This window comes from Pollicipes pollicipes, unplaced genomic scaffold (genome assembly GCF_011947565.3).
Source record: "Pollicipes pollicipes isolate AB1234 unplaced genomic scaffold, Ppol_2.1 Scaffold_7262;HRSCAF=8765_pilon_pilon_pilon, whole genome shotgun sequence".
NCBI classification, from domain to species: domain Eukaryota; kingdom Metazoa; phylum Arthropoda; class Thecostraca; order Pollicipedomorpha; family Pollicipedidae; genus Pollicipes; species Pollicipes pollicipes.
Window position 1 is genome coordinate 18,191,171 of NW_023597055.1, and position 23,940 is coordinate 18,215,110.

Consider the following 23,940-nt stretch of genomic DNA (forward strand, 5'->3'; position numbering starts at 1 on the left):
TTTCATTCGGTTTGCGTAATAAGCTGTCCTTTAAACAAGCAGGATAGAAATTCTGCTCCTGTCATTTCGCCATTCTATTTTTTTGTGCTGAAAATCACCGACCCTCATGACATATGCATGGCGAATGCATCAACATAACATTTGCACTTAGATACTGCGACAATTACCGACATTTCAAGGCAGTGTCCACACCAATGCCGTGAGCACAGCGTGGAAAGATCGGGGAACTTTATCGTAAATCATAATGACTGCTTGAAAAGCTTCGTTTAATCTGTATTACCTGTTGCACGGTACTGCGGTAATTTTTAGTGAGAAAGACCCGTAATGGAAAGCCGCACTATTAATACACGGCATCACACCTCTGCTCGAGCCGACTCACTGTTGACTCGTTTGACTCAGCTCCAACTCCTACTCACGGCAGAAATTCAAAGAGATCTATTCCTGCCTGACTCAACACAAACATCGGGAATGTTCGGAATCCTCCCCCCCCCCCCTCCCACAGCTCCAGCTGGGACCCGACATAAGAGCCACGCCCCCGGGGCCGCGCGGGCGGTATGGGGTCGCTTTGACGTCACAGGCTCAGTTCCACACGGTTCCTCTGGCATGCAGCTCTGGTGTTCTTTGCGCGGTGGTAAAACTTTTGGCTCCCTTAACTTTCCCCCAGGGACGTGGGATTGGCGTGCGCCAGGATTGGTGTAGGCCAATCCGGCGCGGGTGCCTATAGCCGAAGGCGTGGTGGATTCTCGGTGGCGGGTCGAATCACCTACGGCTGCAGCTCCTCCCCCCCCCCTCTTCTTCTCTTGGCGGGCGGCATGGTTGCGCTGTACCGCCGGCGACTGCGCCGACTGCCGGGACTCGTCGGCACAGGCGCACTAGGAGGAGGGGGAGGGGGTAGCTTGGTGACGGTTGTGGGGGGGGACTGGGGGCAAGGATGGCATCCAGACGGAAAGAAACGCGGCCGTCGAACTGGCGTCAGTTGACAGCGGTGAACGGGAGAAGCTCGGCCAAAAGTTGTCGAGAACTCGCCGGCAATTAAGCCGCTTTTGATGTCCGTCCCTGCGTCGAATTGATGTGGAGCGGCCAACGCAACAAAGTTTACCCACCCGGCTTTGAAAGGAGTATTGCTTGTAAAAAGACGCCAGCAAACAGGCCTCAGGCTGCTCTGCGTTTCTGAAATATGATGAAAGGTGCCCAATAAAAGCCAAGCGAGTTCAATATCTGGGACGGGAGCTGCGTGGCTCAGTTGGCCAAGAGCGTTCAGCCGCGATCGTTCGCCGACTCGCGGGTTCGATCCCGGACACCGGCTGATGTTTTCGCCGTTCCAATTACACTCAGTGTGAGATAGCGTATCGCCACGGCCGTGCAACAGACGCGCCCTATAAAGCAACCCGAGGATTAGCACTGTCGTACCCGAAAAGAGTCGCTCGCCGCCAGGTTTTGTTTCACTCAGCCAACGTCGACGGCACTGCGTCGGAAACGTAGTTCAGGATCCGGCCTGTGAGGCTGTGATTTCGATGTGACACTGCGGCCTCTGTGGGGAGGTCGCTCGTGTGGGCCGCAGCGGCGGCCGCCGACGGCGCCCTTGTGCTCCGCTCGTCCTGATCTGCAAGCGCGTGTGCTCGGGGGGGGGGGACGATAGAAGGACCCCGTGGGGGAGTGCTAGCAGGCCAACCTCCAGCCACGCGTGCGCGCGGCCACGGTCGGTCGCGTTCGGCTGTGCCCCGCCCGTGTTCCGCCCGTGCTCTCGGCACCAGCCGACTGCTATGGCCGGTACGATGCTCACCGCCGTCGTCTGACCTTTTGCAGAGATTCCGGAGGTGAACGACGTGGGCGTAGTCCGCCACACGACGGATCGCGAGCCTAAGAAAGGTACGTCTCGTTTCCGAACGGGTCACGTGTCAGGTCAGGGGTGCTGGGGCGGGCGGGTGACAGGTCAGGGGTGCTGGGGTGGGGGGTGAGAGGTCAGGAGTGCAGGGGTGGACGGGTGACAGGTCATGGGTGAGAGGCGGGCGGGTGACAGGTCAGAGGTGCAGGGGCGGGCGGGCGGCGGCCCACCTGTCCGCGTCGGAGTCTGAGCGCCGCCTGCGACTTGGCAGCGGCGTCGAATGGTGGGGCGATGCTGCACGTATCGTATGTCTTGGTGTTAACCTGGCTCTTCCGTGCATGTTATTGAGCTTGATAAGCAGGCCAGGGATTGCCACGTCAGGCCTTGGTTCCCCTCGAGGCGTTAAAGCTCGGAATTTTTGGATATTTTGACAACGAAATTACAAGCTTCTGCTCTGCCGATTACTGGGCAAGTGGTCGAATGGCGCGTTCCGAGATGCTCCTCGTGTCAGATTTGGGTTTAATTTGACAACAGCGCTTACGCTTGCAACATGATAGCACAGGAAATACTCATGAGAAAAACTTTACCAGGATCGAGGCAAGTTGTTGAAGGTGCGAGAATATGATGGAGAACATTTGGAAAATGTGTTATTTCCGACCTTTGTCGCGGTACATAATCTAAACTGCACGGAATATACACAGAAGACAAGGTGACAAGAGATGCATTGCACACCATCTTCTGAACGTAGTCCTCTCCTACCTATGGTCACGGAATGGTGACCCAACATGAGCCATCGCTACCCACCTGGCCACCAAACCGGTCTCAGCGCCCCCCCCCCCCCCCTCCGCTCCATCGGCGGACAGGCCCCACGAGGCGTCCCGACGCCCACTGCGCCACTAACGATGCCGTCGATCCTGATCCCAATAGGGTCACTATCGCTTTTATGCGGCGGCCATTGGCGGCCGGGCCGGGTCGGTGAGCGCCTTTTGCGCCCGGCGATCAGGCCATGAATGGCGCTGATGCGCCAGCTTCGTCCCCACGGCCGCCTCTCACTGACGGCGGCGTGTCGGGACGAATGCGCGGCCGGTGATTCGGCGGGATTCATGGCGGTCGCGGTGACGCCGCAGTTCGCGTCGCTGCCGGCGCGAGACTACGGGTAGCGCCAGCGCCCAGCGCAAAACTTCTGGGAGTGTTAGCGCCCAGCGCAAGACTACGTGGAGCACCAGCGCCCAGCGCGAGACTACGTGGAGCGCCAGCGCCCAGCGCGAGACTGCTGGGAGCGTCAGCGCCCAGCGCGAGACTACGTGGAACGCCAGTGCCCAGCACGAGACCACGTGGAACACCAGCGCCCAGCGCGAGATTACGTAGGGCGCCAGCACCCAGCGCGAGACTGCGGGGATTGTCAGTGCCCTGCGCGAGACTACGTGGAACACCAGCGCCCAGCGCGAGACTACGGGGAGCGCCAGCGCCCAGCGCGAGACTACGAGCTGCGCTAGCGCCTGGCCTCTCATATACACGGCTGTTTGGAGAGGATGGTGGAATGTTAGCGGGCAGCTGAGTTTAGCCGCGTGCCCCGGAGTCGGAACATGGTGTTTATTGTTCGGAGCTGATCTGGGGTCACGGTCGGCGCCTTTGATGTCACCTGCTGCCTCTGCAGCGCACGCGCGGGATGAGAGAGGAGCTGACTGAGGCATTTGCATCTGATTTATCTGACAAAGTACCATAAAATTGCAATTGATGTCTTCATGCAGGCTCGTGCAGAGGAGAAGACAGGGCGAATGATAACTCAATTCGCGGACTCTTGTTGTCAGATAAGAGGCGATAAATTTCAGGCGTTTGAATTGGTGGTGGATTACATTTTACAACATTATGGAAATGCGCCACCCAAGGTGTTGTATGATATTCCCGGCCGCCTGCAGAGATGCCCATGTTAGCACTTTGTCCCATTTACCCCACTTGCACCGTCTGGAGCCACATTTTCGCTCTTGAAATATACGCATGCACAACGTGACATGGCGATGTAACGAAGGCCACGTAATCATTGCCTGGACCATTTTGCTTATTGCGTAGTAGCCCACCAAACATACATTGCAAGAATATCAAGTCAGCGGTTGGTAGCGGTATGGGTGCAAGGAAGCAAGAAAGCCCATCTTTTGCTACATGTATTTAAGCCACTCTTTTTCCGTTTGCGTGATGGAGAGGGCTTTTTGGCTTCAATGGAACAGAACAGCCCAGATACCTCAGGGTCTCGTTCAGGCAAACAGGGTCACAACGCTTGATGCATGTAGTGAGGTGGATACACACACTTGCGAACATATTCGCATAATATCACAGATAGATTTCGAGCATTTTCCTTTTGCTCAAATAAATTTTCACGCTGCGATACTAGCGTTCATTGATGGATGTCTGAATGTCACTCAAACGGCATGACAATGAAACGGTCCCTTGCATCGTCTGGTGCTTGCACATCAATGTTATGTAATATATATATATATATATATATATATATATATATATATATATATATATATATAACGTGAAATGCTTAGAAAGCTTGAAAACAGCCAGAACTATCATACACGGGTATGCGTCTGCATGTATACGACTCACAATATTCTCTGCCGAGCCATATTTTGTAATGAGTCAATTTCCATGCTGTCTCGCAGCGGCTGTCCAGACATTCCATGCCCGTAAAGAACGGCGGGGGCCCGGCCCGGCCCGGTAGGGGAAGGCCTCCTCGTGAAGCAGAGTCGTGTACTCCTCGTGAAGCAGAGTCGTGTATGTGGGGAGCAAGTGACACCGGCGTGTCGTCCTCGGTGACACCCGTTAGATGTACTGAAGTGTCGTATTTTTCCACGATGACGGTTTGGCCGTTTGCTTTCTAAGAAAGTGCTTTTTTGCATGCAAAATTTTTACGATATTCTATGTGGAGGTGCACAGGGGCTTACCGACGTAGTAGCCCCTGGGGAATGTGATTGCCAAAATAAGAGCATCGAGAGCATACGGTGTGTTTTACGACGCGTAAAAACGTTGCACGTCTGTTGCGCGCTAGACTCGGTTTTCAGTGAAAATTCGGATATTGTGCCCCTCCCAATGTGGAGTCCTGCGCACGTCCTTAAAGGCACATTTCAGCACGATGGTTTTTTGATATTTTACTTTGAAAGCACATTCTCTCCGTTAGCGCTACTTCTGGTGGCGCGTGGTAGTCGTGCTACCAGGCGCCGCTTATAATAGCAGCCATGGCACCCGGCACTCCATGGAGGTTACCATGGAGCCATGGAACCATCGAACCATGGAGTCATGGAACCATGAAACCATGGAACCAGTACTACTTATGTACTACTTTCATGGTTACATGAAAGTAGTACATGAGGAGTACTGGAACCATGAAACTATGGAGCCATGGAACCATGGGACCGTGGAGGTACAGAGGTCAGGCAGGGTGCGGCGTTATAAGGAGCAGCCTATGAATGCATGGCTGCCATACATACCCAGTGTGCAGGTGTTGAGAACCGATGTAAATGAGTTCTCAAAAGCTGCCTGATCCGCCCACTTCTATACCCAATAAGGAGTGCTACTAATGGCGTGACAAATATGGCGGGGAATAAGTCCGTGCCACTGCACTGCCGGCGCCAATTGAAATTCACCGATAACTCTCCGCGTGCACAGTTGATCATGTTCGGCGTGCTATCCATGCGGCCGACCACCCACGAAGCCCGCCGGCGATCAGAGAAGTGCGCGACCAATGCCGCACCCGCGCCACGATTGACGCTGCCGCCGACATGGTGCTGAAGCTTAGCGGGAGTGACCCTCCCTCGCCCTCTTAAGGCTTACCGACCACAGAGAGTTGGCTCAGTTTTTTTCCGGGCCGGAGGCTGCTTCCACCACGTGACGTTTTATTGATTCGTGACCCTGCTCGCACTTTTTCACTCATTCAAAACGGTGGTCACCGCGTGGGCAGCATTTTCTGTGTGTGTGCACGCGCATACGGCGCTGCCTAACCACCAGCGGGTGTCTCCTATACGGGTCATCCCCATGTGCCCGCCACTACTCACCCGCAGGTACCGACCCATCCTCTGCTAACAATCAGAAACCGTTGACTGCCGCGCGCCGCAGAATTTAGCCGCCTCGACCCCGCGCGACGTCCGCGTCGTCGCCGGCCGAGTTTGCCGCCACATCTGCCGACCGGACCGAGTCCGTCTCGGCGCCCAATCCTCCACCTCGGTGACCACGGAACAAATCCCAGCCAGGATCGACCCAGCGCCCGTCCCGGCGCGCCACAAACGCCGCGGGGTGCCTCGTCTCGGCGCAAACAAGGGCGCCAATATCGCCTCGTCGCGGCGCGGCGGATAGGCGACGGCCGTCGTTTTACGACCTCTGGCCGCGCGACGCCTTCACGAGCCAATAACCAGCCGCCTCCTTGCGCGGCCGGCGGGCTAAATTACGCCGAACACGGGCGTAATCCGGCCCGAATGGTGTGTGATCGCGCCGGAGATGTGCGGCGGCGTGCGGCCGACGGGCGGCGATGGCTCGGCGCGGCCCGAGTCAGCTCAGGGCGGCCGCCGGCTCCGCCGCTCGCTCGGCTTACCGCTGGCTGCTGCGCGGGATGATGAGGTGTTGCCCAGGTGCTGGGCTTGTGCCCAGGTGCTGGGCTCGTGCCCAGATGTTGAGGTGGTGCCCAGGTGATGGGTTGATGCCCAGGTGCTGAGATGGTGGTCTGGTGCTGGTCTGGTGCCCATGTGCCGGGCTGATGGTCAGACGCTGAGCTGATGCCCAGGTGCTGGGCTGATGGCCAGGTGCTGGGATAATGTCCAGGTGCTGGGCTCATGGTCATGTGCTGAGCTAGTGCCCAGGTGCTAGGCGAGTGCCCAGGTGCTGCACTGACGGTTAAGTGCTAGGTGCTAACGATGACGTCATCCGACGAAGCTGGGAGCAGGCGACCGTCTTATTCAGGGCCGGGGCGTTGCGACCTGTATTAAGACTCCCTCTGCCACCGTCGTCCAGGCCCAGAGGCGGACCGACACTGATTTGCTGCATCTCGGGTGGGAAACCCACGACTGCGTGTATACCACTAGGATTCCACGGATGTGAGCACTGCTGAATGTATATGGCTGATCTGCACCTTCAGTTCCGCAGATGGATGCTTGTCTGCGCGGTTGGTGCGGTGTTGACTGTCCGCTGGTTTTCTTATGATCTCAGTGTTAGCGGGCTGTCGGATGTTTGTAATGCATGCGCGCCGCAAAATTTTAGACTAAACACGCCTACGTTTATCATCTCTTAGCAAGTTTATCACACCTTAGCTTGTCTCGCGGGTTAGCAGCCCGTTCCATAGAACAGTTCTCAAGGGAGCCAGAACTGTGTATTTGCTGCCGGAATTATTCATGGTGATTTTTCCCCCTCTTTCTGGCGCAGAAAGTTTCTGGCGAAACTTGGCCGTTCCTGTATCTCAAGGCGCTAAGTTTTTTTTCACTAGGTGCGTTTAGAATGCAAACTGGTCATAGAGCTGATCACACAGGTTTGTTTCACCATAACAATTCTGAGAGCAGCAAGTGCATATCATGTCAGTACGCTGTCATTACGTATTTGACCTCCCAAGTGTTACGAGGTCCAGCATAGAAAACTAAACGAAGGGAACAGCTTGTACCAACTGCCTTTAATTGACAATACACCAGTTAAATCTGACGTCCCGGAACAGCCTTTTCCCGTGGCAAACGATCTCTCCAGGCATGCAGGCTTGTGGCATATTGCTACACCATATTTCGCCGGCGTATTTTCTTCACACTTAAAAACACGCTCCACTAAAAAGGCATTCCGGTCGCGCTGGCTCTAGACGTCCGCGAGGTAATTCACCTCGACATCCTTCAACGTCAGGTCGTAAAAGTGGGATGCGCCGCCGAAATTGCCTGCTCTCCATATTTAAGTGATGACTCAAACACATAATCCATAAAAAGTGAATAAAGTAAGCGTCACAAACCGCGCTACAAGCCAGAGTGTTCAATATCGCTTACCCCAAGCGCTCTTCCCAGCTGTCACCTGAGGGTAAAAGGGCATTTGCGAGAACAAAACGAAACGCGTCACGGCTACAAAAAGCGACGCCGTTCGAAAGGAGTCCTCCATTCAGAACTTTTCGATCCACCCCACGCGCGGGCATTTCCTGTGCAGATGTTGACCGTCGCCACAATTTCAAGCCAACCTCACGTGCAATCCTTGAAGACTAAGCCTCGGCGCGCGGCGCGACCCACGGCCAGTGGATTCCGCGTGCCTGCGAGTTCACCGCTCTGATTCGGCGCGCTCTGTGGAGAGCGCGACCCATCATTAATCTCGGCACCGCGCCCCCGACACAGCCAATCAAAAGCCGACCGCGGCCGGCCCGTTACGCCGCGCCTGCGCGTCTTTCCAGTTGTGCTTATTTATGCCGTGCCGGTGGCGCGTGAGTCAGCGCAATCGGAGGTACCTCTGATCCGGGAGATTCTCGGCAGAACCGTGCCGCGTCGTCCTGAGTCTGACAAATCGGCTCCCGCTAAACCGTGCGGCCATGCCCCGGTCACGCTTTGGGTGGCGGCGTGGGTTGTTTGTTTCAGTTCGGTAGCCAGGTCTCCACCACTGCGCCCCAGCCTCCCCCTCTATCTCCCCTCACTCCCTCTCTCTCTCTCTCTCTCTCTTTCTCTCTCTCCTCCTCCTCTCTCCCTCCTTGTCTATTCTTTCTTTCTGTTTCTTCTCTTTTCTTTTCTCTTCCGGTGTCCAGCTATCTATCTATATGTCCAGTCTCCCTCTCTCCTTTTCTATGCTTCTTTTCATCTCTATATTTCTCTTTATTCTCCTTTTCCCGTTCTCTCTCAACCCTCCTATTTATCATTCTCGTTTCCCTCTTCCCTCCTCTTTAACTCTCGCCTCCTTTCGCCCTCTATGCATACATTTACCCATGCATCAGTCCATCACGTCGCTTTTCAGTCCCGCTGGCTGACGACGATCACAAGAATGTTGGCCTAGCACGCATTTCTTTCTCGGTGTTACCCATATTCCATCGTTTTCTTTATATGCCTCACTACTATTTCGTGTTTTTGTGGTCTTCCTTTCGCTTGGTTACGCTCCTGGAATCACTGCAATGTTCAGTTTTTTAGTTGAATACCACGGCTGACGAATGTGGAAGATTGTGTCCAATTTGGCTGAGCAATGACTGCAGTTAAGACTCAGAAAGGGGTTCTTGAGGTTGGCAGTTCACCACATTCCGTATCAGTTGGTCACAGAGATGCGGTATAGTTAATGTAAGCGTATTACGCTATAGATACTTCTAGGATGCTGATGACAACGTAACAATGACATGGCAATGACAAGGCAATGGCAATGCAATGATTACACAACGCCTTCACGTCCGGGTATCACTGATCAGCACAAGAGGGTATGTTTTCAGAAATCTTAGCAGATGCAATTTTCTTGACGTGACGTCAATTAAATCTCGCAAGATGTGGCTGCCCTATTGGTACAGTGCAGTGGTGATGCTGAACACATGGGCGTGTTTCATTCATCACGATCCAGATCTGATCTCGCATACATATCATGATCTCTCTGAGCCAAGGTTAATATAATCGCAGTGTTCTTAGACCAAACAGTTAATGGTTACTACAATCGTTTGAGCGGTTTTCGCAAAAGTGCTATCTATAGCTGCGTGACGATTTCGACAATTTACCACCCAGCGTGGATTGCTACATGCCCGGGTACTGGCTCATATATGACCCCCAAGGACAAGATTACATCGGCTACAAAGACGCTCGTCTTTGTCACAGATGGAGCTGCTCTTCTTTATCGCTGGCGTGATATAAATAATTAACGGCGGTCTTTTACGACTTCTCAAGAGGACTAGTATAAATCCCCGTTGTGGCCGCCATTTTTTTCTCGGAGGCTCTCCGACTGATTAAAAGAGCATCAAAGGTCACCGCCCGAGCTCGCCAGACGACTGAAATTCAGGTGGTCGGACGCGGCCAGGCACGGACCGAGTCGGCAGATCGCGCCATTTTACGGCCGGACTCATCGCGCGGCGCGGGCTGGGAGCCTCCGTGACCACCATCATAAAGTGGACGGAGGGCTCACGTGGCGCGGCCGACGCCGAGTCCAATAAATAACTACATTAACACCATAAAAGCGTAATCAAAATAAGTGAATGCCGTTGACCGCGACCGCAGAGAGAACTCAATTACAAATCTGCCAAATGGAGGTGCATTAATCATGGACGGAATAGCTCGGGGAGACATCTGTCGACGTTGGTGGCAAGCCAAAGTACCCAAGGGCTGTCGGTGGGTGGTGGCCTTTTCATTGCGGCAGGGTTTACTCACTCTGTTCAGTCTGCAATCATTCGCGAGTTCTAATGTCTTCATCCTTCAGCAGATAAGTGCAGGAAGTGCCGAATAACGAGCAGAAAAGTCAACGTCAAGAAAATGTGCAAGCGCGATTATGGTAAGTAGCGACATCCAACAGCGCGCTGGCTAGCATGGCGCGCTTCCCCTCCACTTACGCACCAGACCTTTGCCACTAAGGACTCATAACTTGGCAACATTCACATCCCATCTGATATCCCACCTGTTCTGAGGATTTTTGGCATAAGATCCCACAGCGGTGTAGCCCTCGCCGTGCCGGTATTGAGCTGGAATCGCCAGCAGAGGCCGACTTTCCAAACCCTGTCCCATCCGAGACCGGTGGGACTGGATACCGCCCTCGCCAAAATGGCGGAATCACCCCTGGGTCAGATCTTGAGGCTTGATCCTGCTGGTCCCACACTCCAGCTCTCCCTCCAGGCCCCACCAGGACAGCGGGTGGCGCAACGCCCCTTACTTATTCATTTATTAATTTGCTTGGGTGTCGATCGACCCGTTCCACTAGTGATGATGATTGTGTAGAATGTCTGCACTTGGACCTTTTTTGCACCCGTCTTAAGCTTCTCACCGCGTGAAATCACTGAGATGTGATCTCGTCCTTGAAGGCGTGTTGCCACCGCTGCTGTGTTACCACCATAAGACGCAAGTGACTGGAAATGCCAAAATACCAGTGCGTTAACCACATTCTCAAGCCTTTTTACCACACCTCTTCGTGGGGACAATCAGTGTCAAACATTCACGAAAGGTGGAGGCCCCTGCGTTTCTGCGTTGACCCTGACCGCCGCGGTGCGCGTCGGCAGCGCTTCTGGCGCAGGTGGTGGACCAGCAGACGCTCGGCAGCTACGTCAAGTTCGTCGTCAACATACAGACGGTGTACCGCCGCTCGTCCAAGTGGAAGCTGCGCCGCGGCAGCAGCTACCTGCTGGTCCGACGCCAGGACATCAACTGCAACTGCCCTCGGGTCAAAATCAACAGGTCAGAGCCGGCGGAGATAGCCGCCGATGACGTCACGTTCAAGATGGCCAGCGCAACGGCAGCGCCGGCGACCCGCTGTCTGTTTATGTCATGTATTCGCGCTGTCCTTCACTAAACGCGTATCTCCATATTCAGAAACTGCTGTTGGTTGCTGTGTTTTAGGGAACGTCAACTGCTTTGGTAATAACCATGGCGTTGTGTTGGCAGTAGATAGTCTCAGTAAGGCAGCAGGTTATCTCCTAGCACGTCATGATAGGTGGAGTGGGTGGTTATTGGCTAATGTACCTTAGCAGTGATAACCCCATGGACTCTTCCTCTTCCAAACGGCGAAAATAAGAGTTGTTCGTTCTGGGTTCGATTTCCTGTAGATTGCCGTCCTAAACGGAACATTCTCATCATGCCCGCAGCCTCGCCGTCGGTTCGTCCTTGATCCGCCCTTGAGCCGTCCCAGACATTCATGCATGCCGATCCTGAGCGTGGCTGATGGTCATATGATGTGCTCATTCCAGATGAACTTTGCCCCAAAGCTTATTCATTCTGTTCTTTGTGAAAGCAGAAACTTTTTATTTAGCAGCACCCGCGTACTTGTCCGCACCTCGGGCAAAATGGCGTGATAATTCGACCTTTGTGGGATCAAGCTATTCACTTTCGGAACAGGCGTGACCATTAGGTCATGCCTACCCCACATCGAACTCGAGCCTATTCTAACCCAATCCTTTCCACCCTTTTCGGTGAGCCTGCATCACCCCACTGGACAAAATTGATAATAATATATTATGTACTTTCTCGGTGAAGAGGCGGGCCTCGTTGACAGAACCCTGTGACTTTTCCAGCAAGTACCTGATTCTGGGCGTGGACCCGCAGAGCCGCTCCGGCCTTCTGGTCGACAACAAGAGCATTGTCCTCGAGTGGAAGAACAACTGGTCACGGCGCATGCGCAGACTGAGGAAGCGTGCGCGCAAGGTGTGCAGGAAGAAGGACTGAGCGGCGCAGGCTGCGCTGGGAGCAGTGTTCAGAGCTTTACCCTAGAGAGAGAGAGAGAGAGAGAAAGAGACGCGGAGCGGCGCGGTCGTCCAGTGCGCCTATTTCGCCGCAGATGTGCCGCATTTGTCGGCAGCCGGAGTGCGCCGCCAGGTGGCCAGACCAGCCTATTTATTGCCCGGCGGCTGGTGGTCACGTGACTGGGACGACGGACCACGCGTCCGGAGCGGGGTGGATCACGTGATGAGGACGCGGATGAGGTTAATAGTAGATAAATGTAACCCGCTAGTCTTACCTTGTGTCGATGTGCCATTCTTTGGTGTTGTAGGCTCTAGATGTCTCAGAGTTAATCGGTGGTCTCCGGCCCACGCAGCAACCGAAAAACTAAATCACGTGGCGTACGTATCACAGTGAACGGAGACATTGCCGGCGTCTAACAGCAATGTTGAGATCGGAGGCCCCCTGTCGGGAAGTCTGGGAACTCGAGCTAGCGCCTCAGTCCGCCCCGTTACTGGCGGCGAAGACGGACCGGTGGAGAGAATGACTCAAGAGTTTACGCATGACCGACTGATATTTCCGTGTCTCGGCATCGTGCTGATCACTCGCGACTAGCGCGCCGCCGCGGAGGTCACTCATAGATGGCGCAGAGCACGGCTCTGCCGGCGGCCGGCGGCGCCAAGCTCGCGCGCTGCTGGGCCGCCCCGTGTATGTACATAGCAGGCCCCTGTCGCACGTCTGTGCCCGTCTAACATTCCTACCGCACGTGTCGGCTCTGACACGTGCCACGCGCATGTACCACGCCCCAGCGAGCGCTGGGCGTCGAATGCGTGCTGTTGTCCGGTTCTAAGGACTGTCGAGAATGCATTGGAGCGGACTTCAACACGCTCCGGTTGTGTGTACTATTGACTGTGTTTTCTGTAAGCAGTGAGTGTGCGCCGACATGCTCTGGTCCTGCAGAACGGCCTCTCTGGACTGCTCGTCACATGGGCTATTCGGTTATCCCCTTCCCTCCCCCAACCCCCCACACCCCGTGTAACAAGTCCGCGACTTCAATTTTTGGTAGTGCTAGTAGACGCAAGGCCGTGTTAAGTGCATCGGAGCTACCTAATTACTGCTGGACGAACGTAACAATAGAGTGGGCCTTCTGTGCCAAACAGCGTGGCTCTCACGGGACCCCGGGACCCGCTCCCCTGGGCGGGGGACCTCCGGCGTATAGCCGGCGCGACCGTACAGGAGCCGGCGTGCGCGCCTGCCCTCGCTGCACTCGACACTCACTTCACCATTGTGATAGAACAATACAGCTTTTCGTGTTCGCCGGCTGTGTTCAGCGTGGCCAGCGTGAGCTATCGTGGCTGGCAATGGCATAGTTCAGAGGTTTCCTCTGAGCTTTTCACGTTCGCCGGCTGTGTTCAGTGTGGTTGACGCGTCCTATCGTGGCTGACAATGGCATCGTTCAGAGGTTTCCTCCGGCAGCGAGTAGAATTTCGGGCAAATGGCCGATCAGCTGGCGTATACTTCTAGAAGCTGTGGTAGTTGGGTTTCGAGGTCACATCAATCACCGAATTACTGGCACCCTTGGCGTAGCCTGGCATATAGAAAACGTTGCGTTCAGATAACACACGGCAGAGACATATGTACTCACCCTGAATGATAAAACACCTTGATTTGAAGCGAAACGAGGGAAGCTATACAGCATACCAGGTAGTGACCACATGGCCATTATAAATTTACTTTCGACCAAGGTAATTAGCCACATTGCCATGCGTTAAAAAAGATGATCCGTGACGAAGGATCGTCTTTTAATGACCATCATACAGATGTACAACAACCTTCCTACTACGACATGTTAAAATGAGCACCCAAAACTCTGAAAAACGGGATACACATCACCGCATCGCGCTGAGCGAAGGTTCTGCTTGTCATCTGTCGTCAATCGGTCCAAACACAGTCTCCAACTTCTCCCGGCTGGTGACGCCACCATAGCGCAGCGACATGTAAAATCTCTGGGGGCTGGAGTAGCGACACAAGGCGAAGTACACCGCCCGGGGCGAGTCGTGCAGCTCGGAGAAGGGCACCACGTCACTGATCGGGATCAGCTGATCGTGGCGGCCGCCCCAAAACGTGAGGTGTGCCACTTTCAGCATCTGGCCGTCCCGCTTCAGGTAGAGGATGCCCACGAAGCGGCGGAAGAACTCGCCCATCACGAACAGCATAACGCAGGTGAACACACCGACGACGCCCACCTGCGACCAAATTCGCTGTCTTCAACGCAGGCATAACACAAAACATATGCTACACTCAGTCATCGCTGTTCAGAAGATATTCAGTCTAATGCTTGAGCCATATTTTGGACATCTGATGACTTTTAAACAGTTGATGTGCCCAAAAATCTTAAGTCAGAAGTGTGGTTTCCTATTCAGTTGGGTGGGGAGTTTACCCCCCCCCCCCCCCAACAATGGTTAGAGTGGGCAAAATCCGAGGAGAAGCCTGTTTTTGGCATATTTTGGGGGCAGGTTGGGTCATTTTTCATTGTTCAGTCTCCCTCAACTCTTGGCTTGGGAAACCAAACCCCAAGTCCCAAGCGGCAAGTGGCTATTATCCCAAGTCATCACCATTCGTCATGCGGTGCCGGCACATGTTCCTGGAGCTCTTTTCGCGAACAAAGCAGACTTGGGCACACCTTTCTTGAACGAAATCACCCGCTTTAAGACCACTAAGTGACACCTTGAAATGCAACACGAAGATGGCACGATGGCTCTGTAGGCATCCCGCCACACCGCCACACGGCGGTGTGGCAGGATGCTATTTGACATGGTGTCACTCTCAAGACTAAGCGCACACTTGTGCGTGTGATTATAGAGAGCGCTCCACATTTATATAAGGTTTTGAACTGAAATAGCCATTTTGAAGACCTTTCGGTGCTGTTCACAACCCTTGCCTTATTAAGACCTACGCTCCTCTGGTTTCTGAGCTACACGCCTGCATAAAAAATGGTAACGGTATATCGAGGAGAGCATTATGAAATTACCCTGAGATTCATGAGGTCATAATGTCATTCAAATTCTGTCATTCTACAAGCCATGCGGCCATCAAGGCCACGCAAAATATAATTGTCGAGGCACTCATATCTAGCGCTCGTGAGTGCGATTTCAAGGTATAACGGCCAACAAATGCTTCCCGATCAATGTTGTGCAATGTTCGATGATGTTATCAAACCATAACGCATTTACTTAACAGAGAATTGTGTTGTCTAGAGCATTCTTTTCCCCTTAAGAATTACACCATGAGCTGTAGGTGAACTTGTTTCATCAAATCTAATCCTTGCCTCAAAATCTTCACATGTGAAATATTCCTTTTGAACCGCAGTTCAAATAGTCATGCAGCTATTTGAGTCAACGTTTGGGCAGGAGCGCCCGATTAGCGCAGCACACTGTGACACACCTGCCATACATCTGACACACCGGACACATGACACACCCAACACATCTGACACACCATGCGACATCTGACACACCGGACACATGACACACCCAACACATCTGACACACCATGCGACATCAGACAACCGGATCAGCTAGCCGCACCAGCAGGGCTTCCGTAGCAGCACTCACCTGGGTGGCGGCGGTGCCGTCCACCAGCAGCAGGGTGGCCGGGGTCGCCAGCAGTGTCAGCCCCGTCTGGTACAGCTTCAGGCGACAGAGCATGCGCACAGCGCCGATGTACGGGAACCGGTAGATGATCTCGAAGTCGGGGTCGGCCAGCCGGGGGCGTCGGGAAAGCGGCTGGCACGTGTGCAGGTGCCGAGACAGTGCCGGCGGTGGCGGCGAGCACTCGGACCGTTGCTGCGCGGCCGCCGGCTCCAGAGGCGCGCGGAGAGGAGATACCGTGTGCAGATGGCGCCACAGTGCCGAATATAGGTGGCGCTGCTGAGGCAGGTGGCGGCGGCACACGACCAGGCTCCGGAGACCGAACATTGGAGGCTGGAAGAAGACAAGGGAATTTCGGGAGAGTGCAAGCTGTAAGGGAACATTTCACTTGTACGGATGAACCCTGTTTAAGCGTACCAAAGACGCATTTCAACGTCAATTTATGAATTATGTTCCTGTAAGTTAAGTGTCGAGTTGAAATAACGTACATCCATGAACTGTTAAATCGAACTTCCTGCTCAACAGACGTGCAGTTTCCCATTCAGAGCAGGGAAGGAAGCCTCAGCCCCATTCCCCAACTTGGACAAGAATGTGGGCCACATCTGGGGAGAAACCAGTCTGTTGGCGCATTTTGGGGGTGAAGTGGGTCCTTCTCATCCATTCTTGTATCTCTCCCAAACCTGTTTCACAAGACTACAGCCGTGCTGCCCAACATCCACCACATGCCTGGGTGACCGAGGTGCACAAGCAGCACGGCAGGGAGCCAGTTACTGTGAACACTGCCGAGGAAAACCCTAAGCATTTGGGATTGAAAAATCATTGGGTAGTAAGGATGTAATTTTTGAGGTCAACAGTCCATTCTGACATAGTTGTTAGCAATACTGAACATACCACATGATGCTGCACCTTTCAAGATAGGGAAGGTTAACAGTTTAAGGATACATACTTGCACCCTTGTTGGTAGATTCCAGTTTTGAGACAATAGCGACCAAAATTGTTGGCACTGTTCAAGTGACTTATTCTTAAGTTAACAGTGCATTGTTTACTCAAACAGTATCAAAAGGTGCTAAGTTCTCATAAAGTGGCTTCTGATTTACCCAAAATGTGGAGATATTGCTTTTGGAGAAACCCAGCATTTATAAAGGCGTTTTTCATTGGTACTACAGAGCTGTATCATACAACAGTGTCACAATATTGATAAAAGGGGGCAAAACTTGTTTCCTATAAAATATCTTCTGAATATAGATTTAAATGAATATCAAAAAACACAAGGCAGCTGGTTTGTGGGTAAAAAGATGCTTCATCAATTAAAAGGGATGCCACACATTACCTTAACTCTTAGCAAAAAAAGGCTTAAGCAACCGCTTGTGTTAAACGTCATGGTGAAACATTAACATCACAGCTTTTTCCAATAAAGATGACCAAGGAAATGTTTTTGGTTTGCAAATTTCCTTACTCATAACTAAATTATCAGCCTGAAAACTTTTTTTGGCAAACAACACATCTTTCAACACCCTCTCAAAAGAAGACTGACCAAGCAACTACTTTTGGTACGTAAAATCCCTGTCAAAGCCTGAGCACAAGAAGACATGTGATAGCTGGAGTGGCACCACAAGGGGATGGGATGCTAGCCCCAAAGTAATATCAGCATTCCATTTAACATAATATGCATAACAATGCATATATAATATAAACCCAATATACTGTTTTGCCTGCCTTACCATTACCCAGCAACAGCACCCTAGCACACTAGTGCCTACAATTAATTTTTCCAGCATCTTATCAGGACTTATGTTCTTTCCATCTTTCTGCAGCAGTTCAAAATCTGTTATTGCTTGTGCTCATCAGGAATGGCAGAAAGTGTTATAGGGGGAGGTTGGCAGGATGGCACAGATGCCAACCTATATCTTAGGAAAATCTTAATAATTAAGAATGATAGTATAGGAAGGAAAGAAAGTACAAAACCTGTGATTGGGCCTGCTATGACAAGGTCTGCTACCACACTCTGATATAATTCCTTCACCTGTCACAAATCAGTGCATTGGGTGCAGTGAATAACATGACACAAATGCCCAAAATGTTAAGTTTCCAGCTCTGGTGTTGAATACATAAGAAAGAAAGGTGACTTAAGATGCATCCATACAGCATTCTAGCTTGTGCATTTATACATTCTGGTCCCAAATGACAAACAATTCAAACATAAACATTGCAGCAGGATTACTAACCATGATCCAAGGCAAGGTGACTGCTAATATCTGCAGTGCAAAATGTCTTACTATTTCTAGGGATTTTAGAACGTAAAGTTATGGGGCATGGCCAGTGTACACCCCAAAATGTGACCGGAAAGGCGCCAGTACACCGAAGGCCGTCAAATGACACGTAAGTGCAGCGCACAAAATTTTTTATGAACAACTCGCCCGGAAAAGAAAATCAAACAGGTAAAATAAGACGCATACTCTGCATCCACACACGTACCATGTCTCAGTTACCCCTATTACCCTTCCAATCCCTCATCCTAACCGACACCACACACCCCTCCTGCTTCGCTTTAGCTCCCGTGTCTACGCGGATTGGTGAGTGTAATCGGCTCGCCATAATGGCAATCAATTACTGGATACCAACAGTGATAAAGTGCTACCAGATCCTAACGTAGAAACCTTCATGGTACTGTAAATGCACTCTGCAAGCGCTTTGCGGCCCGCGCGCGTCAGCCCATCTGCATGGAGAGATTTGTCAGTATTTTGTCAGCACCAGTAGCATTTCTCAGCCCGTTAGCATGGAGAGAAAGCACCCCCAAATTAAATTAAATACGGACAACGAGAAGCAGGAGTTTGGTGTGGAAGCTCTATCGTTTGTCGTTTTTGAGTACGTTTGGGTGGGGGACACTTGTTCTAATTTTGGGAAATGCGACGTAGGAAAGATAAGAAGGGACTTGCACTGACCGAAACAAGAGTAGCCATGAAAAGGTAAGTGACAGTGAGTGGTATGCATGGATATCGATTTCTCAGAATGTGTAGCCAAAGTTGTGGGCGTCAACAAACGGGTACGGAAGTTCTATCACTTTCATCCACCTGTGTTCTGGTTTTCGAATATGGATATATACATATAATATATATATATATTATATATATATATATATATATATATATATGTGTGTGTGTGTGTGTGTGTGTGTGTGTGTGTGTGTGTGTGTGTGGTGTGTGTGTGTGTGTGTGTGTGTGTGTGCGTGTGTTTGCAATGCACAAATATAGTTTCTCGATTCAAATGCAATATCGAAGGCTGCAAAGTTCGTTTCATACGCTATATTGACGTAACCACGACACTCTGACGACGCCTGGCAATGCATGCGCGTGGCAGGCACCTCTGGACCACATGCGACACGAGCATGACAGGACATTGAGATACCAACAACTCACGAACAGCATTAACGTTTTTCAGGCGTGCAGTGGTAGAAGACGCTTTCCATTTTGGGAAAACATAGTTATTAGCAAACACTGCTCACCCCTAAACAAGCACATTCTTACACAACAGTTAAAATACTAGGTGGTGAGTGGTAAGTACTATAGACATGATTGTGGCAACGTGTTCGTGTCTTTGTAGTGTTTTCATTACGAGTGCATTTGGTACGCATGAAAGTTTTGATAGGGTCTTGACTTACTTTAATTGGTCATTCTTCAGTTGTGATCTCCGTACAAAAAAATGTTCTCAGGATAGTAATGCACAATTTTCATCGTTATTAACGTAAAACTTATTCCATGTGCCAGAGAGAGAGAGAGAGAGAGAAATGAGGATGAGAGAGGTGAGAGAGGAGATAGAGAGGGGGGAGAGAGGAGAGGGATGAGAGAGAGGGAGAGAGAGAGAGATTGAGAGAGAGGGAGGAGGAGAGGAGAGAGAGAGAGAGGGAGGAGAGGAGAGAGAGAGAGAGAGAGAGACGAGAGGAGAGAGAGGAGACGAGAGGAGAGAGAGAGGAGAGAGACGAGAGAGAGAGAGAGGAGTGAGAGGAGAGAGAGGAGAGAGAGAGAGAGGAGAGGAGAGAGAGAGAGAGAGAGAGAGAGAGAGAGAGAGAGAGAGAGAGAGAGAGAGGGAGAGAGAAGAGAAAGAGAGAGAGAGAGAGAGAGAGAGAGAGAGATATATATATATATATATATATATATATATATATATATATATATATATAATATTATGGGACATGTATCGCAAGGGTGCTTCCCTTCATAATTCCATAGCCCTGGAATGATCGATTACAGCTGAGACAATTGGGCAGTAGTTCAACGCTAATGGACCCCATAGAGTCGCAGTGCAGCAACGCAAAGAAACTTGTTGGTATGGCAAAACAAATGCATCCTTTAATGGCCGCTCGGCACCTTTTGAACCGCGGGCGGGCAGCGTCCCCAACGTCGCACTAATTACAGCACGAGCGGAGGCGATTGGGCTCCTGCGAGTCGCGAAAAGCTGTTTATATTGGCTTTATTCACAACTACAAACCAGCAGACGTATGACTTTGTCCGCCAAAACGGATCGCTTAGTAAATAGCGACCAGTTGCTGTCGAAGCGCACACGCGTCATTTCATGGTGAAAGGAAGACAGAATGCATGCCTCATAACGCAGTGTTCGGTGCGCCTTATCGATAAAATGCGGCAAGTGTTAGTCCAGAACATTTCTGGTTGATCAATGCGGCCCTCGGGCGGGTGGGACGGAGGGCTCCACCTGCTACAGACGCCCTGCGCGCTCCGGCCGACCTATCAGTCCCTGCTGAGACGTCAGCGGCAGGTGCTCCAATAACCCGCACGGGTCCGGCTGTTCCATTCGCCTTTCAGCGCTAGTCTCTCCAGTCGGTCCAGTCGCTTCAGCTGATCCAGTCGCTCCAGTCCACCAGTCGCTCAAGCGCCTCCGATCACTCGCGCTGCTTCAGTCGCTCCAGTCTCTCCAGTCGCCGAAATTTGTCCACCTTCTGAGATCGGTCCAGCGGACAGCTTCGCGGTGACTTGGTCTCTGCTCGTGTCAGTCAGTGTGGAGACGGGGCACGGGGTGCAGGCGAGGGAACAAGCCGGGCGAAGAAGCTGACCGAGGAGACCTCGCCCTGCTGCCAAGACCGCACCTGTGGGCACCGAGTGACCAAGCTGTTGTGGCGCCGGAAAATCCAAATCATCATCATTCTTATCATTATCATCATCAAAATCAACATTAGTGTCAGCATCAGCACCAACATCAGCATCAGCATCAACATCAGCATCAGTGTCAGCATCATCGAGATCAGACCAAAGCCGGTGGCCCATCGGATTCACCGAACCGAAAGCAGGAGTCCATCAGGGACCGGAGTGGGACGGGCGGATCGTCAGAGAGACCGGGCCGACTTGGTTGGTCCGTCAGGGGGACCGGGCGACGAGACCGCCGGCCCGTCGGGGACCGAGGTCCCGGAGACCGGACGCCTCGCGCAGGACCGCTCAGCGAACGAGGCAGCCGGACCAAGCGGGATCAGACCCGCTTCTCGTCTCGCTTGGGTTCAACGCCGGGCTTGTGCACTGCTGATCCCCAGAGCTCGGCGTGCTGGAATGATGAGGGGCCCGGCTCCTTTGCCAACGCCGCCGCCGCCGCCGCTGCTGTGGCTTGCGGCTGCTGCTGTTGTTCCCTCAAGTGGTCACCGCGCACGACTGATAACAGGTGACCAGGTCATCATTCCGGGTCAGATCATTGTCGTCACCGCTGACACAGCAATCGCCTCCGACCGAATGACCGCTGCTGACCTCGCCTCCGATTGGATGACCGCTGGTGACCTCATGACCGACCGAATGACCGCTGCTGAACTCAACATTACCGCAGGCTCCAACGCCTCAGCCCACCGAGCTACCGCCGCGCGCGGGATGACCCCTGCGGACGAACCCGTCTCTGTCGACAACAGCAGCGCCGCGGACTTGCCGGCTCCCACGGCCCCCGTGGTCACTGGTGACCGGACGACCTTCAGTGACCTTGTCATCACCACCGATCAGCTGTTTACTGGGGATCGCCTGGCAACCGCCGCAGTGGCCGACTGCCTGGCCGACTTAGCCCGCACTGACGGCTGGACCTCGGCTGACGTCATATGCGATAACGTCACTGGTAAGTTTGTCGCATCAGAGATGATGGTGGTGATGAATGAGGTGTAGTTTCACGGAAGTTCAGGTGTGAACGACCAGTGAAAACAGCATCATTTCTTGCAGGACGCGAACACTCGTTCGCAGCGTGAGTTGGGTCTCAGAAGTCGTGACCTTTACCCGGCTAAAAACCATGGCTTTTAGTTTGGTTTTAGCAAGTATAACTCACGTGTGGTGTGCACACCACACGCGAGTAACCATTTTAACATGCTGCGAGTAATAGGCCGTGAGATCATTTGAGCCTCTCCACATTTCTGAAGCCTGGTCGCCAGTTTTCTGACTAGATGTGTCGTTTTCTAAAGTTGTTGCCCAATCCGGAGTGCAAAGATGGAACCACTGCCCGTCCGAAAAGAGTCCAAAAATAAGGCTGTACAAAAAATTCTATCTTTTTATATCAAATCTCTATTACATATCATCTATTACCCTGGCCACCACTCACGTGGCTGCGGTTCCTAACTCGGAACGGATGACAGTGAAGAAAATGATCACGACTAATTAAGATGCATCATCAGTGAGGTCATGATATGCTGTTCGCGCCACGATAGAATGATATCGGCTGTCCAAAAACGTCCGAAGACTTCCGACCCTGTCCGTCGAGCTTCTAAACTGGATGTTTGAAGGTTTCGGAATTCCAAAACTCTGGAATTCCGGACAAAGCGACTAAGCAGCCCCCGAGTACGCTCAGTGAAGATCCTGTTGCTGCTCCATAACATTCCTATCTGGTTTCTTATATTTCGTCAACATTTCGCCAGTCTTTGACATGCTCAAGACACAAGCCATTGACTTAAAATCACAATTTTTACATACAATAATAGCAAGAAGCACCCACCATGGGTTATGATCTATCGATAAAATATCCAAGAAGTCTGATATACACACTGCAGGTTTGATTCCATTCTTCATGAATACGAGCAGGGGTGAAAAACTGCTCTTTCTGTCACCGACGAAATTTGGAACCGTCTAAAATGGCACCTGAACTAATATAATTTATATCTATCTTTTTCTGTTTATCATAATTTTGAGGGATCAACCCCAAAACCATTTTTGAGAAACTACATTCCTGCTCCCAAATGTGAAGAGAGCGTGCGTCAAATCTTGGGAAAAACTGTTCTGAGCGTATTTCGGAGGCAGGCTCAAGTATTTTTCTGCCTCCGCTCCCCTCCCCCCCCCCCAAGTCCTACGTATTTTGTTAAAGTGGATCTCTGTCGCGCCATATTTATCGATTATATGGATCTACAGGCACCTGAAACAATATCACTTTTGGTTTTGTGACGCTCGAAACGTTGACGATCTTCTTATCTTTGCATGATCATTGCCGGTGCAGAACTCGCACTTGCTAACATGAGTCCGATTATTTGGAGCAAAACCCATGCAAATTCGGTATCAACAGATGTAAACAACATTTTTGGACAACTCTGACCCCTTTATTTAGCTGTATATGCGATATGATGTGCAACTATAAGCGTTTTATCTCACGCCTATCCACCGGTCAGACCCTAAGTCTGCCTCTAAAGTTACGGCTAAGGTTTGCACGAACAACGGTCCTCCTAGGCCGGTAGGACTTTTCAGCATCATTATCTTAAATAACTGACGGTTATCTACGTTTTTCTAGCCAACCAGCTTCAACAAAAACCAGCATGAACAAAAACAACAACAGCCCACAGCCCTGCACTGAACATAACGCATATGATGAACGAACGATAACAACAACGATGAACAACATCGCACTGAACACATCGCGTGTGGCGAGCAATTGGCCCATCTGTCTAAAATGGCCTGACACTTTAGAACGCTGCGAAGCAAACTAATCACGTTCGTCGCAAGATGCTGCGGCCAGCCACAATTTTTGCGACTAGTAATAAGCCTAGTTATTTGGTATTTTATATTGTCTAGCATGTGAAGTGAATATTGGCCGACAAATCGGGGAAAAATACCGACTTGAGGGGAATTTAGAAGGCTCTGTAACTCCACTGATCTCTGATATCAGCAGTGATATAGTACAGTTTGTAGCA

General features: G+C 51.8%; 2 protein-coding genes across 4 annotated transcripts in view; one reads left to right on the forward strand and one right to left on the reverse strand.

The window, feature by feature from the left end:
• NetA (Netrin-A) overlaps window positions 1-13,463 on the forward strand; it is a 103,610-nt gene extending 90,147 nt beyond the window's left edge. The window contains exons 4-7 of one of the 2 annotated variants that reach the window (XM_037238049.1): window positions 1,807-1,869; window positions 10,205-10,276; window positions 10,995-11,169; window positions 12,003-13,463. In XM_037238049.1, coding sequence (XP_037093944.1) covers window positions 1,807-1,869; window positions 10,205-10,276; window positions 10,995-11,169; window positions 12,003-12,153 — 461 coding nt within the window. In that variant the 3' untranslated portion in view covers window positions 12,154-13,463. The remainder of the gene's footprint in view (window positions 1-1,806; window positions 1,870-10,204; window positions 10,277-10,994; window positions 11,170-12,002) is intronic. The other variant, XM_037238050.1, reaches the window with a different exon arrangement.
• A 79-nt stretch (window positions 13,464-13,542) lies between these two features.
• On the reverse strand, window positions 13,543-18,345 carry LOC119113820 (transmembrane protein 186). 2 transcript variants are annotated; one of them, XM_037238051.1, is made up of 3 exons: window positions 18,273-18,345; window positions 15,762-16,130; window positions 13,543-14,393 (listed from the first exon to the last, which is right to left on the reverse strand). In XM_037238051.1, exons 1-3 carry the CDS (start codon window positions 18,273-18,275, stop codon window positions 14,070-14,072), a joined length of 696 nt encoding a protein of 231 aa, XP_037093946.1. In that variant the 5' UTR covers window positions 18,276-18,345; the 3' UTR covers window positions 13,543-14,069. The 2 variants fall into 2 exon arrangements, with proteins under 2 accessions (XP_037093946.1, XP_037093947.1); XM_037238052.1 differs by lacking the exon at window positions 18,273-18,345 and adding an exon at window positions 18,023-18,263.
• Between the last annotated feature and the right edge of the window lie 5,595 nt (window positions 18,346-23,940).

Bases quoted from the DNA above. Each gene is read 5' to 3' on its own strand.
- LOC119113820 (XM_037238051.1), bottom strand. The intron at 14,394-15,761 runs GTGAGTGCTGCT...ATTTGGTCGCAG, and splicing joins ACGGCACCGCCGCCACCCAG to GTGGGCGTCGTCGGTGTGTT.